Consider the following 20,826-nt stretch of genomic DNA (forward strand, 5'->3'; position numbering starts at 1 on the left):
TTTTTTATGACAGAAAAGCAAATTTAATGAAGGTTAGAGCAGCAATATTTGACTTCTTACATGAACATCATAGGCATGTTGTAAAACTGGCCCTACAAATGTTGCTGAACTACAAGTCCCATTATCCCTGACGACTACTTATTTTATAAATATATTTTTATATCACCCTTCACAACAGTCACAGGGTGTTAGGTACCATCCAAAGATAAGTTTTATGGTGAATTCCCTTCTTTTGGTTGAGGTGGGTTTAAAGGGAGGTTTAGAACATAGTTCCATTGGGTAGGGTTTATTTTGTAGCCTATGCTATGCTCCTATTGTTTTTAGATTGAGATGAGGGGTTTGGTGGGATTCTGGAGCAGTGTTTTTTATATTGTGGATACTATCCCCAAGCCAAGTCTCTCTGCTGTCAGAAGCAGCCACCCCTCCTCTCAGTTGCAATGATAACTAATAAAGAATAGAAAGGGAACCTTTCCCACGCGACACTGACACAAAAACCTGGCACGTATACCATGTAAAAGAATGAAAGTTTACTACCCCCTTCTCTCTCCCCACACCACGCTGTCTCCCCAACTCTCTTCTCCCCCAACCTTATACTGTATAAAACATCAAAGTCTCATATTGAATATAACTGATCTGTAGAAAGGACTTTACAATCTGAAAATAGTGGCTATGTATGTACTTTTGTAACCCCAGAAAACCTTTAATAAAAAAGCAGTTTTAAAAAACAGTCACAGGGTAGAGTACAACAAAATAAAACACAGCAAAACATTTAAAAAAAAAGATTCACATGAAATTGTCAAGTAATAACAAAGTAAGTTGCATCATACATAAAACTGACTTCACCTATCACAGCTCTCCATCTCTAAAAGCCTAATGTAAGAGGTGTCTTCACCTGTTGAAGTGAATATTCTGTGGGTTCAAAGCACACCTAAGAAGATCATTCCCCAGCCATGGAGCATCTACTGAAACATGCTAGCTTGTTCTGTAAATGTATTTTTGACTGGGGCTGATGAGAGTTGGGGTCCCAGAACATCAGGGGGGTCAACACAGGTTACCATTCCTTCTCATAAAGGTTGAATTCATAGGACTATGAAAACTATATCTGATTGCAATTTCACAAAAGCTGCTGTCTTTCTGCTTGTGGTCACGCCAAATGCACAAATCGTTCAGATCCTATCTTCAGAATGTGGGTATGTTTGCTGAAAAGCATTGTGGCATCTATTAATCATTTGAAAATGGAGACATGTCACACTGCAAAAAGAGAGGTGTTGGGCTGAGCCGTCTTTCCACCATATAATCGAATTAGAGCTAATGAGAAGTCTGAAAACAGTGGGTGGACAATGAGTAGTAGCATGGCAGCGTTCATTTTCAGGGCTGTTATATCCAGTTTGTTCGGTAATTAATATTCTAATGGGGAATATGATGAAGGCATACTGTGAACAACACAAACTGCTGATATAAAGGAACAGTGTGACTCCAAGCTCACAAAAACTGTTCTGATTTTTTTTTTTTTTACAAGATGAATCTCTCTTTTTTTAAGACCAATATCATTTAAGGAACTTGTGGTGGCTTTGGCCGCTGTTACTATTGATGCAGCTATGGAAGTTAAACAAAATACTGGAAGCTCTGAGTGGGGAATTCTTTACTCCTAAGTGAAAACACTTAACACCAAAATGGCAACTAAATAAATGTGGTATGTGCTTAAACTATTGCTTGAAGAGTATAAATCTCAAGTCCTGAATGTCTCCAATAGATTTTCACCTATCAAACATTGTTTTGTGAGTCCATGACAATTCCAAGCAAGAGAGAGTTCTGTTGGTTTCTTTTGGTTTGTTGCAAGTTTCCCCCATATTTCCTCTGTATGCCTTCTATGATAAGTTATTAAGTTTGTAGTCTGGTATAGATGGGTGCTATTACAGAGAGTTAGTAGGGTGATACAGTGGTTTATAGGAGGACTAATGTTTCTTTTTAATATGAAAACCAGAGGCTGTCCCCCCCCCCTTTATTTTTATTACAACAAAGCTTAATAAAAATCTGCTTTCAGATCGGGGAAAAAGCATTAATCAACTTCCAACTAATGATAAATATGTTCTATTATAGGAAGAAAACAGTAGAGCAGGTTTTGAGAGCATGTGTGTAATTAATGATCAGTAGTGTTCCCTTTATGTCAAGATGTTTAAAAAGCACCACTGGACATAATAATCATACCCAATAAATGAGAGACTGTGGCTGGAAAATTGTTCCAATAGAACAAAAATGAAAGTCAATATAAGCCCTTGACTCGACTCAGCTCCTGAGATGAAGTAGTATTGCAGGTATTGTCATCTTTATAAAATTGACTCCACATTTTCACAAGCCCCTTGGATGTGCACAGCTCTGGAGTGCAATACTGGATGCACTTGCTTTGCAACTTTAATTCTGCCCCCCCTCTTGGAGCAATTATGACAAAGTGTACAAACATCTGCTGTTGCTCCCCTCTGTAGTACCGCTAATTCAGATTCTGGAATAAGGTCACTGTGTCTTCTAACTGGGATTTTCTCTTCTATTTGTTTGAGAACAAATGTTGTAAAATTGCTCATGATTCTGTGCCTGCCCTAAAGACTCTCTTCTTGAGGTCTCTATTAATATCTGCTACAGCACATTTGGCTTGCAGACCACGTAGTATTTCCAAAGGCACATCAGTTTAGCTTTCTTGATCCCTCCAGACAACTTCAATTTTCAGTGTGAATCCCTGGCCCTCTCTCTCCCTCTGAGTGATAGACAGTGATTGGTACAAGGGCAGCAGAAGTTCTCAGTCTTCTGTGCTCTGCTATGGAAGTGAATTCTGCTTTGCAAACTGGCCACCTCACATGTGATGAAAATTGGCACCATTTAGCAATAACAGCATGCCAGGAATGATGCACCTCCTCCATTCGGGTATAGCATACCTACACACATGTACATCTTGCCTACAAGCCTTCAAAGAGACATGCAACATTAAATAGTTAAATATTCGTTAGCCACTTATTAGAAATTGGGTCTATCCTTGGAGGATAGGCTTATCAGTGGGCATCAGCTATTATGAGCATAAGGAACATTCATATTCAGTATGCTTCTGAATACTAGTAGCTGGGGAACCACACTGAGAAAGGGCTATTATTTTTGTATCTGTCTTGTGGACTTCTAAGAGGTATCAGGTTGGCCACTGTGGGAAAGAAGGATGCTGGACTAGATGCTGGCTTGATCCAGTAGGGATCCTCTTATGCACTTAAATATCCCATCTGCTCCTTAGGAGTGGAAAACTGGGTGAAAACATTTCACCATATCTTGATTAAAAGTAGGCCTGGTTCTCTGGGCACTCAGGAAAAAACTATCTCAAGGACAAGATCCAGTCTTCATATCTCCACTCACATACCCTACTTTGCTAGAAGCAGCTTTTTGATTCTCCTTGAGATAGAGACCACAAATCCTAAAGATACCCAACTGCTTTCTCCATTGTTTTTCCCTCTTCGGATGGGAAAAGCTCTAAGTTCTGCCAAGCCTAACCTGTCTTATGATTCTAGCCTTAATCAACCTCCTGCCCTCCTGCTGTGCTGCCTGGGACTGATGGGAGTTGTATTCCAAAGCAGCTGAAGGTCACCAGTAGGGCTGAGCAATATCTGCTTTTCAACATCGCGGCATATCACCAGCTAAACGTCACGATATAATGATATGCCACGATGTCTGAAATAAGGATAGAGGCATTGGCTGGCTTCTCAGTTTTTCCCACTTCATGATTTTTGTATTTATCACCCAGTCCTAGCACATATCATGATTCACGATAAATTGCCAGGTCAAAAATTATGAAAATGATATCACCCTATGGACTTCAAACCAGTTTTGGATGATATATTGATACATCTCCCAGCCCTAGTCACCAAGTTGGCAAGGTCTGCTTCATCCTATGAATGTTTTTTCAGAGCAAGTTCCATTAGGTTCAGTGGGATTTAACTCCAGGGTAAGTGTTTAGGATTGTAGCCTAAATTAGACAGCCAGCTTAACAGTATCTGAAAATACTGTTTCTTGTTTCAAATGCTGTTGCGCATGATGAAATTGCTAATGGGTTGCTAACATTTTATCTGGCCTTTAGCTATCCTTTTTAAACAGTGACACTGAGATCCGCATTTACCTTCATTCTGTGAAAACTTTCATCTGTTTATTTCTACACACCGAGCTGCTGAGAAAAGCAGGCTAGGTCAATTTTTCTCTGATCAGTTAAGAATCTCACTGATTGCTAGTGAAGATTGCGAATAGGCTGGACCTGCATTGAACTTATCTGTAAAAATAAATGTGTATGTGTGCTTTTGGAGTCATGACAGAACTTGTGTACTGTCAGTTTGATATGACTTGAAAGAAATGCAAGCCCTTGCAAAAACACAGCTACTTATGCGTGCCTTAATTTAGCTGGATTTAATTAGCCAGATCTAAGTTTCAGCATAACAAGCCAGTAAAACAAAACCTGCTTGGTTTTTTGGGGGGGGCCGGGGGGGGACTTAATTCCTTTTGCATTTCCAAGACCTAGGCATTCAACTTTCTGAAGTCTAGTGTATACTAAATATACGGTTTTAATTTAAGCATTGTAAATTTCTGCATCTGTATTAAAAGGAAATGTTTTGTATGTAGAAGGAAATGTATTGCAGGAGATGGGTGTGGAAGACTGGATTGAGAAATTCCTTTTTTCATCATCTCAACAGGATTCTTTGCCAACTCTCTTGAATATCACTTAAATGCAGACCCAAAACTGTGAGAACACACCTTAGCCTAGTTTATTTACTGATGCCCTCATAGGTGTGAGAGAAAAGAGTCTGCAGGAAGATTTGGTCTCCCCCCATCCCCCAACAAACAAACACAAATGTGGAATCTAGACACAAATGTGGAATCTAAACCTGCTGTGAAAATGCTTTTAAAAAAAGTTTTAAAAATATATTGAATTTGCCATAAGCCAACCATCACCATCTAGAGTCACATTTGTAAAGTGCACTTAAAACACACTTAAAACGTTATATTTGCAGCCCTGTAGCTGAGTGCATATTCTGCTGGTGGTGTGGTGAACAAGGAGCTGGTGGGTGACCCTCCCAAAACTGAAAGGTAGCAGTAATAGTGGGAGTTCATGACCTTTCCAAGTGAAATCTTCTTTCACATCCCCCCCAAAGTTATTTCTCCAAGTTTGTAAACATTTTTTAACAATTGCTTTGCCTAGCACCAATGCGGATAAAGTCCATCATTATTATCTCATATTGCAAGGGATAGGGTTGTGGCTGAGAGAGGTTCTATCAGCCCTGTGGAGTATTTAACTGGGTGGAGGGGGAAATTAAAATAGTGTATGTCAACAATGAAGTCCAGTCCAGCGTTGTTTATCTTGGTGTGTGGATGTGTGTGGATGCTGGGTAAATGCAGTGTGGGTGTTAAGTTTATTTTAGCAGCAGGGCAATTAATTAAGGACTGGAGGGTGTCAGGAGGTAGGTCAATTCATAGGTGAATAGCAGTTCTACCCAGTGAAAAACAACAAAGGACTGGGAGATGGGGCTAACCTGGAATACTAGTTTCTCAGAGGCCAGGTCTACTCAGACCTCACTGCAGCTCAGTCATCACTTCTTCCAGCAGTGGTAGGCCAGTTCTCTGATGCTAGTGATGAATGTTTGCAGTATTACCCCTCCCCCCTGGAAAAAAAAATCCGCAGGTGTCCATGCTAATACCTCATTGTATCCTTCTCTTGTCGTCCTGTCCATGCTACTCTGCACGCAGAGCTGCCAAAGGCCTTGCTCCTGCATGTACAGTGCTTTGTATATCCACAGGACTGAACATGTGCATCTGTCACACATAGGGAACAGATTAGACAATCCCCATAGACAAGGATAATAGATAGAGCTGGTGGTTACATTCTTGGTTAGGTTCAAGTGAGCCTGTATTAAACTGGAGTGCTTAGCTCTTTAAAAAATAAAATAAAAATTGCAATTAGATGAGCCTCCTCGGTACTGAAGACATCTGAGTATGCTAAAATTATAGTCAGAATTCAAAATATTCTTCACACACTATATGAAAATTATGTGCTTGTGCATTCTGGGATTTAATTTAGCGTTTGCTCTATGCACCAGTAATAAACCTAATTGAACAAGTTCAGCAATATGGCACATGTCTTCATCTAGTGTAGTTATTTCATATTTGAAAATAAATTAGTGAAGTGTTTTAAGTGTCCCCCCCCCCCCCCTCCCGCAAACAGTGGAATGGATTTGCTTGGGAGGTAATGGACTCTCCTTCATTGCGAGGTTTTTCGCCCCCCAATATAATTTTTTTTGGGGGGGGGGTGTTTCCAAATGTTTACAAATTAACTTCAAATTAAATAGTTATATTGCTTTAAGTTTTGAGATTTATACAAGTTACTTTCTTTTCATATATACATTTATAATTATGTGTGTGTGTGTATTTATAATATATACACATACATACATTTATAAAGCAAATGAGCCCATTTCAATGCATCATTCCATAGAGAATGATGTATCTGCACTCCCAGGAGTTTGTCAGTGATTGTGTTGATAACACAAGGAAAGAATGCTGCGAGATTTGAACAACCGGTAACCTATGCAGTCTTATTGTCCAAGAAGTCATCCTCTGTTAGTTTTTGGATCAGCTTGCATCACTTTAAGAATATGCAAGTGTTCAGCTTACATACGACCGGACCAGTCACTTAAATCTTGCCTAAACACAAAGCTAAGCTACTAACAAATGGAAAAAGTTTAATTGTTGCTGCTTGACGGGGGCCCAGATACAATATTTAAGTTCTTCAGTCTATTGATCAGTGATGGCTCCATGTTGCTGTGATTACCCCTAAAGCCCGGTATCACTGTTTAGCCAATTGTGTTTTGTTCAGCTGTTGATGATTTTAAATTCCTAGATATGCTTTTTTTAAAAAGATTGCACCAGTTCATTTTTTAATGGCAATAAGTGGAAAGCAATGTCACTTAGGATTGGTCGGCTAGACTTCTAGTTAGCCACCTATTCTTCTGGCTGAGTAGATTACAAGACCTGTACTCAAGGCACCTTCTGACTATACAGTGGTACCTCGGTTTAAGAACAGTCCGTTTTAAGAACAATTTGGTTTACGAACTCCGCAAAACCTGAAGTAGTTTCCTGGTTTGCGAACTTTACCTCAGTCTAAGAATGGAATCTGAACGGTGGAAGGGCACTGGCGGCGGGAGGCCTCATTAGGGAAAGTGCACCTCGGTTTGAGAACTGTTTTGGTTTAAGAACAGACTTTCGGAACGGCTTAAGTTCATGGGATGCGGGTGGCGCTGTGGGATGCAGGTGGCGCTGTGCGACATGGGTGGCGCTGTTGGGACACGGGTGGCACTGTGGGTTAAACCACAGAGCCTAGGACTTGCTGATCAGAAGGTCGGCGGTTCAAATCCCCGCGACGGGGTGAGCTCCCGTGGCTCAGTCCCTGCTCCTGCCAACCTAGCGGGAAGGTAAATGGCATCTCCGTGCGCTGCTCTGGTTCGCCAGAAGTGGCTTAGTCATGCTGGCCACATGACCCGGAAGATGTACGCCGGCTCCCTTGGCCAATAAAGCGAGATGAGCGCCGCAACCCCAGAGTCAGCCACGACCGGACCTAATGGTCAGGGGTCCCTTTACCTTTACCCTTGTATGTACCACTGTACATACAAGTAGGCAGTAAAAATGCTGATTAAAAAAAAAGTTACATTTTATTTCGTACTTACCTGTCATGCTGTTACCATTATAGTCTGTTTGTTTTCCAGATACACTGTCCACAAATGTAAGACTTTGATCTTACTTTGGAATCCATGAACATTTTCTTTTAAAAACTAATAACAATCCAAGCAGTTCCACACTGCAACTCTGTGACCTATGAGTATCAAACACTGAGATTTCATGTTAGCAGTACAGTAATTTATGCTCAGTGGGGAATAAAACGCCATGAGTTGTTGAATTTCAATAATTAAGTCCAGGCCGGTGGCCCCTGTACTCCATTTACAGACGGTACATGCCCTGGCTGTTTTTCAAATAGCACAGCCCATTTCCAACCCATGCAATTTAGCATCTGTGTGTGTTTTCCTAATCCAGTTTCTGTCACCTTTGTGAATTATTTCCAGAAATGTTTTTCATTTTAAGCACGTATGCTCCTATCCACTCAATTTCCTCTCCCCTCTGGCAATATAGTCCCTCTGAGGACACATATTTATATAGGGAGGGAAACGCTTTCTGGCAGCTTCTCTTTAAGCTTGGTAGCTAGTCTTTGTTGAAAATACTTTGAGAAATGCACTGTACTTTTCCTTAAAGCCAGCCAGGGGTGAGGTGGCATTGAATACCTGCTAGTTTAGTAACCACCATGCATATTCATGACACCATCTTGAAAAAAATGGCCCTTAGTTTCCATTTTGGAGATGACTGGTGATTTGTATAGATTATGCCTTGCCAAGGAGCTGCGAGCATAAGCAAATTTGTACCTTGCAGTAATGTTTTCTTATTATTATTGTTGTTGCAAATAAGTGGCATTGGTTTCGGTTCTGTCCCCTTGGTCTGTGCATGATAGACAGCAAATTGACCAGGTTTAGCTGCATGAGCTAAGGCAGCTAAACCATCATGGCAAGACTTCATAGGAGCAAATCTGACTGCTATCAGATTCGTATCCAGTGATATAGATTAGGGCCAAACGGTGGTGCTGTGGGTTAAACCACAGAGCCTGGGACTTGCTGATCAGAAGGTCGGTGGTTCAAATCCCTGCGACGGGGTGAGCTCCCGTGGCTCGGTCCCTGCTCCTGCCAACCTAGCAGTTCGAAAGCACGTCAAAGTGCAAGTAGATAAATAGGTACCGCTCCAGCGGGAAGGTAAACGGCTTTCCGTGCGCTACTCTGGTTCGCCAGAAGCAGCTTAGTCATGCTGGCCACATGACCCGGAAGCTGTATGCCGGCTCCCTTGGCCAATAAAGCGAGATGAGCGCCGCAACCCCAGAGTCGGCCATGACTGGACCTAATGGTTTACCTTTACCTTTAAAAACAGTGTTAAATGTTTCTTTGTATTTAAAATTAACATATTTTTAAAAAATACAAATAGCTGCTGGGGGGTGGGTATACTTGGATTGCAGCCAGTTGGGGTGGGGGGGCGAGTTTAATCCCTTCACCGCTCCTGTGGTCCTTATGAATATTGCTCCCTTGCAGAGCCTATTTACATTGGAAGAAGTCTCTCACTGGCACCAATGAAGGGTAATATTATTCATTATTATTATTTCCTAAATTTATATACTACCCTTCACCCAAAGATCTCAGGGCGGTTCACAACCTAAAAATTGTAAACCACCTTGAGTGCGTTGCCAGAAGGGCAGTATGCATTAATACAGTGAACAATCAACTTTTACTTCTTAATTATAAAATAATCACAATACCCAGACATTTCCCAATGAAATAGTTCCAGGAGAGGAAAAGTTAACCCACCTGCCCACTTCCTGCTCTTATCCTGATAACTGGCAGGCAATTCAACTGCTACTCTTTGCATTTCCTCTTTTGCATTTCTTTGCATATTAAATACCAAGATGTGTTGAACGTGGTAGCGTGCTTGGCTCTGTGTCTGGGTCCCTAGGAAGCATTCCTTTCTCCTGTACTCCACTCCTTGGAGAGGAGAAGTTATCTCTGCCCCAGCCTGGTAGGTAGTAACTCTGCAGGACTGTTTCACAGTATGGAGTAGCACTCCCCCCCCCAAAAAAAATGTGTGGGGTACCTCTGCCCCACCCCATGTTGCTGGACAAGGACTGCCATTGCGTATCATTGGCAATGTGCTAAATCATGTGCTAAATCTGCTCCTACTGATGGGATTGGCTCTGGCGGCAACCACTGTTTTACCTTTGCAGCTTGGCTTCTTCCTGGGTCAGAGCACTGTGAAGGTGACTTCATAGGAAAAACACACACTGTGAATGCTCTCTATCTCAGTGAGGCCTTCCTGGTTGCCCTAGATCTACAGATAGTACGTTCACAGTAAGGGCGGAGCCATGCAGCAACCGCTACTGACTCATCATATGTAGGGATGCTAACACATTTAGGGCATTTAATGAAATTTCAGAGTTTGTTTTGAATAAGGCATAAGTGATCATAGGGTTTCTTTTTAAACTTTCTGTTGTGTGATGTGCACAGTTCTAGACAATGCAAAGCCTACACCAGAAGGCTTGAAATCCCAATAAAAGTAAAAGACAGGAATTTTACGTTTTTTCACTTGATGCCTTTTATGAACTTTGGAACTTTTCTGGACAGTGTATACACAATATTGTGTTCAAGTTATTTTATTTTATTTTTTTAAAAGAAAGATTGCAGTGTTCGAAAATGCTGGATTTCTTTTTGAATAGTGGCAAAAGTTCACTCATACATGCCAAGGTTTTCTTTTTCATTTTTCAATAATACTGAGCTGCTGCATTCAGATCTCTTTTCCGTGAATGTCCTGTCCTGTTCTATAAAGAAGTTTTTTTTCCTGTACTATACTTATCTTTTTTCCCTTTATGTACACAGAAAATGCTTCTTTGAAACATAAGTTTATGCAATGTCCGATGCTCACAGATTTTTGGAGGAATGTATTAAGATGTAGAAATACTACAGTCGTACCTCGTGTTGCGTTCCGCTCTTGTTACGGACTTTCAAGGTACGAACGCGGCAAACCCGGAAGTGTTTACTTCCGGGTTTGCCACTTGTGCAGTAGCGATCTGCGCACTTCACGCATGCACAGAAGCACTCGATCACGCCACACACATGTGCAGAAGAGGTGCTCTAGTTTTGGACTTTTTGGGGTGCAAATGGCACCCCGAAATGGTAACTAGCGGTACCACTGTACGTTGCGGGAGATTAAATTGTCAAATGATAATATTATCCTACACCACATACCAACTATATGTGGTTTGACAGAGGGTCAATATAAATGGTCTCTTTGTGCCCCTACTTCTGCCAAAAGACTGATATTTAAAAATAACACCATGGCCCCCTTTGAACGATGAGTAGAAGATATGACAACTCTTGCAGCATACAGACGGATTGCTTTTAGATGTAGATTGTATATGGCTAAATATCAGGGGTTGTCAACCTGGTCCCTACCGCCCACTAGTGGGTGTTTCAGGATTCTAGGTGGGCGGTAGTGGGTTCTACGGCACAAGCTGAATCCTCCTTCCATTGAGCACTGGTGGGCAGTAAGGAAATTTTACCATCAAGAAAGATGCATTAGTGGGCGGTAGGTATAAAAAGGTTGACTACCCCTGGCTAAATATAATGATATTTGGAATTCATTTATAAAAAGCACAATGACTTGTTAATAATTTTATACCCACTAGAATAATCATGCTACTTATATACAGTACCCATATTTTGTACTGTATCAGTTTCAAACACATTTTTCTTTTTGTTTCTTTTTGATTTTTCTTCCCCTTTTCCACCTGATTTCTCTACTGATTTTTTTCCAATAAAATATAAATATAAATAAAACATACATGTTAAATCTGTACAGTCCCCAGAACACCATTAATTAGTTAAAAGTGATTGAACACTTACTTTACAGCACTTTCTTTTCCCTTGCTTTACAATAGAAGGCTGTTGGGGTGGGCATGATTTGTTTATGGGAAGAATCAGGATGTGGACTTGCGGATTTCACAAAGGCCTCTCCTACCCTTTTCTTCAATAAATTAAACATTTATTGTTTATCTTAATATTTATTCAATAGCCCACCCTTTCTCCCAAAGAAGCCCATTTGTATTTACTTTATCTGCTGTAGCAATAATGACAAAACATTACTGGTTTGTTTGTTTTTAACTGCACAGGGTATTTGTTTTGCTTAAGGAAAAGTATATCCCTCGCCCCAAACTGTGTTTAGAATACTTAGGACAGAGAACTGGTTTCTTTTTTTTTTAGTTTATTTATTTATTTTCAATGCAGAATCATAAAAAAAATTACAAACATTGAATCCAAAATAATACTATACAAACAAACAAAACGGAACATACCAAAAAAAAAAAAAAACCGAAAAAAAAAAACAAAGGAAACAAAACTAAACTAAACAAAAACGAAAAAACACACATCTATAGAAAAAAACCATATCATTACGTACATTTACACATATTGACTTCCTTCCTTTGTTCTAAGACCTCAAAAAAATTACTCTTACTATATTGTTGTGTCTGGTTAGATTACTTCCATCTTTGTGCTTTTTTTTTTTCACACCATTTTTTTTCTTTAACCCTGTAAAGCATCATTCATTAGATACCAATATACTTACTCCAGAACAATGTTTTTTCATATACTCTTTAGCACAACCCCATTCTTTTAATAATTTCTGGTCCGATTGTCCCCTTATGAATGCTGTGAGTCTTGCCAGATTTATGTATTCACAAAATTTAATTTGCCAATCTTTCACTGATGGAATTTTCCTCCCTTTCCAGTTTTTTGCTATAAGCATCCTGGCAGCTGTTGTTGCATAAAGGAATACTTTCCTTTGATTTTCGGGAATATCATTTGTAATTAAACCTAAAAGGAATGCCTTCGGGTTTTTACTGAAAGATATTTTAAACATCTTTTTGAGTTCTTCGTAAATTTCGTTCCAGAATTGTTTAATAGGTCGGCATTCCCACCACATGTGAAACATTGTTCCTATTTCTTTTTTACATCTCCAACAGGTATTCGATTTTAATTTGTAAATTTTAGCCAATTTTACCGGAGTTAAGTACCATTGGTACACCATTTTCATAAAATTTTCTCTTATTGTACAGAGAACTGGTTTCTAATGGTGATCCCATCTTCATTCCCAGACCCTGAAAGCATGAGTCTTCTTGTGAAGATGAGGCAACCCATGGGGGGTGGGGAGTAGTGACAACATACTGTAGAAATGTAAGGGTGGGTAGGGGACTTTTTAAGCAAAAGTTAATGTCAGGAATTGTATTTATATCTCTTGTAAAATAAGTGAGTCATAGGAAGCCTGCAGCTCTGAAGGTGCAACAGTGAAGGTGGGGTGGATTGGCAAAATGTTTGTAAAATCAGGGCTAGCACTGGGCAATAGCCAGGGCTTTTTTTCAGCCAGAACCACCTCTCAGGTGGGCGCTGTTGCCATTCTAAGAGAACATAGTGAGTTCTCTTTTTCTAGGCGGGGGGGGGGGGGAACACTGGCAATAGCAATGTAACAAGCAATGCCTATTTCAGTAAGCCTAATGCCTATTTTAGAAAGTGTTGAGTTTTAAAACCATCTGTAACAACAGAGTTCCCATCAGCATAAATAACTGTGTGTTAAGGTTCAGGATTCCTTTATTGGTTTGTTTGTCTGTTTGTTTTTGTTTTAAGTAACTTGACTGGCACTCCTGGTGCCCCTTTTCATTTTGATGCGTATCTTTCCCTCTCGCACTAAACACTTTTTCTGCTGTGTTCCAAGGATCTAAGTAAAGCAGCTCTCTGCAGTTCCCTTGCAGTCTGTTACTAGAGTAATAGTACATTTATAGTCCAAAATGGAAAGCAATGATAATTTACATTCAACCAGGGATCCAGAACTGGTGGGCTGTGGATCTCCTGAGGATCACAATCTCCTGCACCCCTTAAGGAGGGGTCTGTGGGGGACGTGGTGGCAAACCCAGGGAGCAATACAGGTGACCTGACCCACCGCTCTGTACCTTGTATTCAAACTATCCCTCCAAACTAAATAGAAGTCTAATGAAGTAGCAAGCAGGACTTAAACCCTCAATGGAAGTGATATAGCAGAAGGCATTGCATACCCTCCAGCATTTCTCCGATAAAAATAAGGATGTACTATTCCGTAGTAGTAGTAGTAGTAGCAGCAGCAGCAGTAGTAATTTTATTATTTATATCCCATCTGACTGGGTTGTCCCAGCTACTCTGGGTGGCTTCCTATATATATATATATATATATATATATATATATAATACATTTTTTTAAACTTCCCTATTCAGCACTTCCTTCAGATGTCTTCTAAAGGTTGTACAGTGGTACCTCAGGTTACATACGCTTCAGGTTACATACACTTCAGGTTACAGACTCCACTAACTGAGAAATAGTACCTCAGGTTAAGAACTTTGCTTCAGGATGAGAACAGAAATCGTGCTCCGGCGGTGCAGTGGCAGCAGGAGGCCCCATTAGCTAAAGTGGTGCTTCAGGTTAAGAACAGTTTCAGGTTAAGAACGGACCTCCGGAATGAATTAAGTACTTAACCCGAGGTACTACTGTATAGTTATATATCTCCTTGGCTCAGGGGTTGCATGACTCCATACCCACCAATATTTCTCTAATGAAAATAGGGACGTCCTAAGGAAAAGCAGGACATTAGGGATCAAATAAGAAACTGGTATGGCTTCTGTGAACCCAGGACTTTCCCTGGAAAATAAGGACACTTGGGGGAGGGTCTGTCATTGTATTTGGCAGAACCACACTGCAGAATTATGTTCTGTTTTTAGAGGGCAGAAACACCAGAACTTTTTTGCCGTTTGACAGAAGATTATTTTCTTGTTTAAAGGTTACAGTCTTTGCTGTTAAATGTTGCAGCTGCTATTGGGAAATCTGCATGGCAAGCTCTGTATTTCCTTGGGGTTTTACGCTGTCTCTTTCCCCATTTTGGCTAATCAGTCCACCGTGCTACATGATTGCAGAAGTAATTCCACAATGTGCTTACAAGCCCATTTACATGCCTGGAGACCAGGGGCTTTTCCAATAGCAGCCTACATTTCAGGTTTTATCTTACGGATTCTCTAGGTGGAATGTTACTCCATTATGGTAGCTAGAAGACAAGGTCAGCAGCTTTGCTTGACTAAGTGGAATGAGTAAGATAATAGGATTTTGACTGATGTGTGTGTTGTCCCAAGGGCTTAGAGATCATTGGTTTCTTGATGTTGTGAGTCATGACCGACAGTCAGTCATGCAGTGAACACTGATTTCAACCCCTGTAAATTATTTTGTTTTGTTTACAAGTCTTTTTCCTACTGGTTTCCCGAAAATAAGAAGCAAATGAATATGGTTAGAACCTACAGTTGGGAATTGCAAATCACACCTTATTGTTGTAAGGTCTGTAAGGTCAAAGAGGGGGTAGAAGGCTGCTCTACAGCTAAGCACAGTAACGGCAAGAATTATTACTAGTACAAGAACAATTACATTGATGCTGCATAGTTATAGACACACACAGGCAAAGAATTCCAACCTCTTACACATGTGCCGTGGTTATTATTTGCAATCAGCTGATCATGACCAAAGGTGTTAAAGCTGTAGGAAGGTCCATTCTACCTCGTATCAGACCCTTCTCAAAATAAATATCATGGAGGAAAAGTCCAGGAGAAGCTTTACATGTGCAAGTTCTCAAGTTCAGTCCCTGGCATTTCCAAGGACTGGCTCCCAAGAAGCCTATCTGAGACCACAGACAATTGCTGCCAGTTGGGGTAGGCAATACTGGGATCAATAAACCAATGTTCTGACACTCAGTATCATCGAATGATGAAAATAGGACACCAAATGACCTTACCTCCCATTGAGAATGATTGCCATCATATATGGAAGCTTCGGTTGGTGAGTCCATAATGTGACAAAAATGGATGCATCTTTCCTGGGTCTGATCTGCTGCTTCCCTGGGACCAAATGTCATTGTACTTTGTGTGTTCACTGTATAGGCCAGGGGTGAGGAACACTGGACCTTCCAGATGTTGCTGAACCATAACTCCCATCATCCCTGGCCATTGGCCATGCTTGATGTTATAGTTCAGCAACATCTGGAGGACCAAAGGCTTCCCACACCTGGTACAGGAGGAATATAAAGTGGTTTGTTGATTGTGTATGACAAAGATATGAGTAAAATGGAACTATCCTATACGAACCAGAGTTGAACTCTATGAACAGAAGTCGCTGTATATATTTTTCTTGTTTAAGTTCCTTAAGATATAACTATTACTATCAATGAATGTTCTGGTGTTTCTACTTGGGAGGGGGGTGTAATGAAAAGGTAAGGTTAAAAACTTTTAACAAAATACTTTGTATATTTTAGAGCTTGATGCATAAACATTTTGTTCACTCAGACTCAAAGCAATAGCATTGGTTTTTGTTTTGTTTATTTTTACATATTTCCACAAGGAGCTATGAAGAGACAGATCTAGGGTGCTGAGATGTTGTTACTCTGCAAATCATTCAATGTAGTCTTAATTATCCCTAATCTCTCATTTGTTTCCTTCCTGGTTTGTCATGACATGTTTCCTGAGATGCACTATCATCTATCTATCTATAATCTATGTATATGGTGCAAGGTTGCTGATCATATTTGAAGAATGGGGTTTGCTGAACTGCTTCACCCAAGTCATTTTCTCAGTTTATACCTCAGGTTGACATGAAGCTAAAAATCTTGCTCTAATCCTTGGAGGGATATAATTACACAAATAAATGAATAACGCTTGAATCTTTTGCTTTATTGCTCTCTCACTCCTCCACGCAGACTTATATTGCAAACTCATGCGGAAGATGCAGGGGAACCATTCAGATATGCTTCCTGCTGTTTAAAAACAACCAGTCAGAAGTCTGACTAATGCTGTGTTAGCTGGTTGTGATTTTCAAATGATTAAGAACAAGCTCCATTAGTTCCAGAGAGGTTTCAACAGAGTTTTTAAAGTGGATTTTCCAGCTTCACAAATTCCCCATCCATCGCCCCACATTGAAAAAACCCCAAAGCCAAATTAACACAAAGTGTTCTTTGCGCCTTGCTTGCACCCTGTATCAGTGGCGGTTTCTACACAGGAGTCAGTCGTTCTTATTGACTATGCAGTAACAAATAAGACAGTCCAGTGGCCCTTGCAGCAATGAAGATCGAAACTCAGCGATACAGCAATACAAGGGCCATTGGATCATCCTGAAAGCTATCTCACCTATTCCTGCTGCTTCATCAAACGAGTGCTGCCAAAATTGATACCTCTCAAACACTTTGCTTTTCCAGTTTTCACCAAGATTGCCTGTTAAGTACAACTCTGCTAGTGGCATATGCCTGTTCATTTTATGCTGCAGTCACCTGGGCCCTCAGTGCAGTCTTTCAGTATTGACTGCCATCAGGGTGTAGTTCCAGACATCACGTGGTATTATTCTTTGGGTATTTGTAGGCTCTATGGTGGAGGGCATACATATGAGTAAAGAAAGAGCAAGGTAACCACTCCTTCCCCTCCCTGACTAAAAACATCCCTGTATCATTGTGTCAGACACAGACCTTGACTTGTGCTTGTTCTATCCCAGGCTATTGTTCACCTCTGCCATCTGGCATATATTTATGCAACGCCCATGAGGGTCATCTTGCTCAGCCTTGGTTCTGCTATGTTCTTACAATGATGAGTCACTGCCCATTCTCTCTCAGTTTAGAAAAATATCACAGGACAGGCCTCAGCTTCAGGGCTTCCAGGTTCCTCATCTCTCCTCCTCCAACCCGTCTCCTCTCAGTTTACAACAGCTTGCAAGCACAGCACAAGCTGAGAGAGGCTCCCAGGCTGACATCGACTAGGCCAAACAGACTGAGGCCCACAAGGTTTCCAGGCCGCTTATCTGAAAAATACCTTTGAATGAGATAAGCTTACCGATAAACTGGCCTTGCAGTGGATTTTCAAAAAGCATTCCTCAGCAAAGCAATAAAGTTGCTGCTTCAGCCAGGTGACTCAGTGGCGTCAAAGCACAGCCAGAGCCAGGGCAGCAGTAGGGCTCCCCATTTGGCAGAATAGTCTGCTCAGCGTCCTCTGCCAGAGTATTTTCTCTATGTCTGCACAGTCCAAGTTGCGAGCCACTGAAGTGTTCTTTTTCAGAGGATTTCTAGATTGTCTATTCAGACTTGGTCCATGATGATTGGTCTATCTGAAAGGCCTGGCTAGCAGACAGAGCGGGGTTAGTGGGCAATACCATATGGATTAATAAATTAGTAGCAGATTTCTCTGCCTCACTTACTGAATATCTTCTGCCTCTTGTACCCAGTAGAGCTTCTCTCTCATATTTATGTGTTGTGGTATGGGTGGGTGTGGAGAAAGGAAAATAGTGTGCATAGCACTCTTCCAAGAAAGCCAAAGGCAGACGGAACCTGTTTTCATTGGTCATATTTTGGGCATTGAATGTGTTGACAGTGTGTTGTACAGTGGTACTCGGATTAAAGACGCTTCAAGTTACAGACGCTTCAAGTTACAGACTCCGCTAACCTAGAAATAGTTACTCAGGTTAATAACTTTGCTTCAGGATGAGAACAGAAATCGCAAGGCGGCGGCGGCAGCGGCAGCGGGAGGCCCCATTAGCTAAAGTGGTACCTCAGGTTAAGAACAGTTTCAGGTTAAGAATGAACCTCCAGAACAAATTAAGTTCTTAACCCGAGGTACCACTGTATGTACACGCTATACATTTTAAGTGTCTCAAAAGCACACTACCATACCCCAGGAATGAAGACAAGAGTGCCTGGCGTGCTCTGGTCCATGGGGTCACAAAGAGTCAGACACAACTAAACGACTAAACAACAACATACCCCAAGAATCTTGGCAAGGGTAATTAACCTTCACAGAGCTACAAACTACAATTCCTAGGGTTGTTGGGTTTTGGGGGGTGGGGGTGGAAGGGAGACTTTAAATATACAACTATGGGCAACCAATGTCAAATTCTTTGCAGGGCCCCCCAACTTATTCTCATGATGCTCACCAATACTTGTTGCCAAGCCCCATTGTTCCAACCTCAATACCGTAATCTACATCCTTAGACAACCAAGTCTAGAAGTCTAATTTTTATCTAACTCTGAGACGTGGGTCACCCAACCTTTGCTAAAGTGGGTTGCTCACTCAGTTCCTGAAAAAAGACATTGAATATGATTTGTTCAAAACCAAAGTCCTTGGCTTTTGCCAATGTTAGTCCTTTTTTTAATACAAACTAATGGTTTTAGGAGCAATCTACCTTCTTGCCTTCTTTGGGCTGTGTATATTGCAGTAAGTGGAAAACTGACCTCCACTCCAAATCTTCCACCCTCTCCATATCAACTATACTGTGTATTATTGTTGTATGTGTGAGAGAGAATTCATTAGTGCTTCTTTCTGTAAACTCCTGCATTGACCATTTCCCCACAGTCATCACCACCTGGTGGCTGTGAACAGCAAAAACTCCCTAATGTGAAGTTTTGTCATCTCAGTCTTCCAAAGAAAATTCTACAACACAGTACAATTTGCTCCAGAAGAGTGGCTGCACTATTCTATTGCAGCAAAACAAAACAAAACAAAAAAAGAGTCTTGTGAAACCTTAAAACTATCATTGCCACAATAATATGTGCTAATATTTTAAGGTGCCATAATACATCAACTCGCCAGTTAGGTGTGCAGTGCAATGCTTATGTCTTTCTTTATAAGTCAGCCCTTCTGAGTTCTGTGGGACTTGCTTGGAATAAGTATGAGGGGGTTTAAAGTCCTATGACTTAAGTAAACATATACTTTACGGCGCTGTTTTTCTAGAAAAGAGGTGCCAGAACTCACCACGAACGCCTCCCTTGTTCTCTTATAATGGCAATGGCACCCACCTGAGAGGTGCCAGAACTGAGTTGCAGCAAGTTCCGGCTGAAAAAAGCACTGCTTGTGAATGACATTTAAGCACAAGAATTTATAAAATAACCAGTTTCCATTTTCCTGTATGAGGAAGAAAGAAATGTTCAGTACATAGAGCTTATGGTTCATTGCAGATGTCATTAGCAACACTATGCGTAGGGTGCACATTTTAAATTCTGTAATGTTTCATAATGGCTATCATCATCAGTACATTAAATGCCATCAACACTTTTTGCTATCCGCAGGTTGTTGCCATCGTTATGGATATGTTTACAGATGTGGATATTTTTAAAGAAATTGTAGAAGCATCTACTAGGGGAATTTCAGTGTATCTTCTACTTGATGAATCTAACTTCAACCACTTTCTGAAGATGACAGAGAAACAAGGCTGTCAAGTTCAAAGGCTCAGGGTAAGTAATTTGTTCGGTGAGAGAGGAAAATATTTGGCGCACAAGTGCTCCAAAATAATAAATTGACATGTTAGTTGCAAAAACTGAATATAGCAATGTCTGTAAGGAAAAACTTTCTCTGGGGCTTGCAAATATCCTACTGCACCTTAAAAGCTGCCTTTGCAGTGATACTGACAAGAGAGCGAGATCTTTCTAACAGCACAATCCTATCTGTGTTTACTTGGGAGTAAGTCAAACTGTGTCCAATTTGAGCTTTACCCTCCAATAAGTGGGTTAAGGAGTGTGACCTGACACCCTTTCTCAAGTGCTCATTAGTAAATTCCATTGAAATTAATTGGATTTCTTTCTGAGCAAGCATGGGCAGGATAAAGGTGTGCAGCTGTAATTGCTTGCAATCTGATGGGCTTTATCTGGGACGTGCAGACAGTGCACCCCAGGATCTCCAGGGAGCGAGCTGCTTAAAACTGTTGATGCAAGGAAGTGAGCAATGATGGGAGCAAAAAGAAGGAGCCACGGGCCTTCATCTCCTTCTGGAAGTAGTGTGTGTTTAGCCCAGAGGGAAAGAGCAAATGAATGGGCAGGAGAAACAGCAATGAAGTGGAGCTGGGGCTGCCGTCCTAAAGATATCTTGCCCAATAATATTGAGTTGGAAACGTGGATAAAATTATGGAAGGAGGGTTTGAGATTTACTGGATATATGACTTTGAACGAGGATGTATTAAAAATGATGTATAGATGGCATTTAACGCCAACAAAATTGGCTAAAATGTATAGAAAGAGAGATAGAAGATGTTGGAAATGTAAAGAAGTAGGTGGCGATTATTTTCATATGTGGTGGACCTGCGATAAGG

At 40.8% G+C, this 20,826-nt stretch overlaps 1 protein-coding gene across 1 annotated transcript in view; it reads left to right on the plus strand.

Annotated features, from left to right (window-relative positions):
- Nucleotides 1-20,826, plus strand: part of FAM83B (family with sequence similarity 83 member B) — a 45,205-nt gene that overhangs the window by 16,468 nt on the left and 7,911 nt on the right. Inside the window, exon 3 of the mRNA XM_080997975.1 lies at nucleotides 19,811-19,975. Coding sequence (XP_080854101.1) covers nucleotides 19,811-19,975 — 165 coding nt within the window. The remainder of the gene's footprint in view (nucleotides 1-19,810; nucleotides 19,976-20,826) is intronic.

This window comes from Podarcis pityusensis (assembly GCF_964106645.2).
Source record: "Podarcis pityusensis genome assembly, chromosome: 3".
NCBI classification, from domain to species: domain Eukaryota; kingdom Metazoa; phylum Chordata; class Lepidosauria; order Squamata; family Lacertidae; genus Podarcis; species Podarcis pityusensis.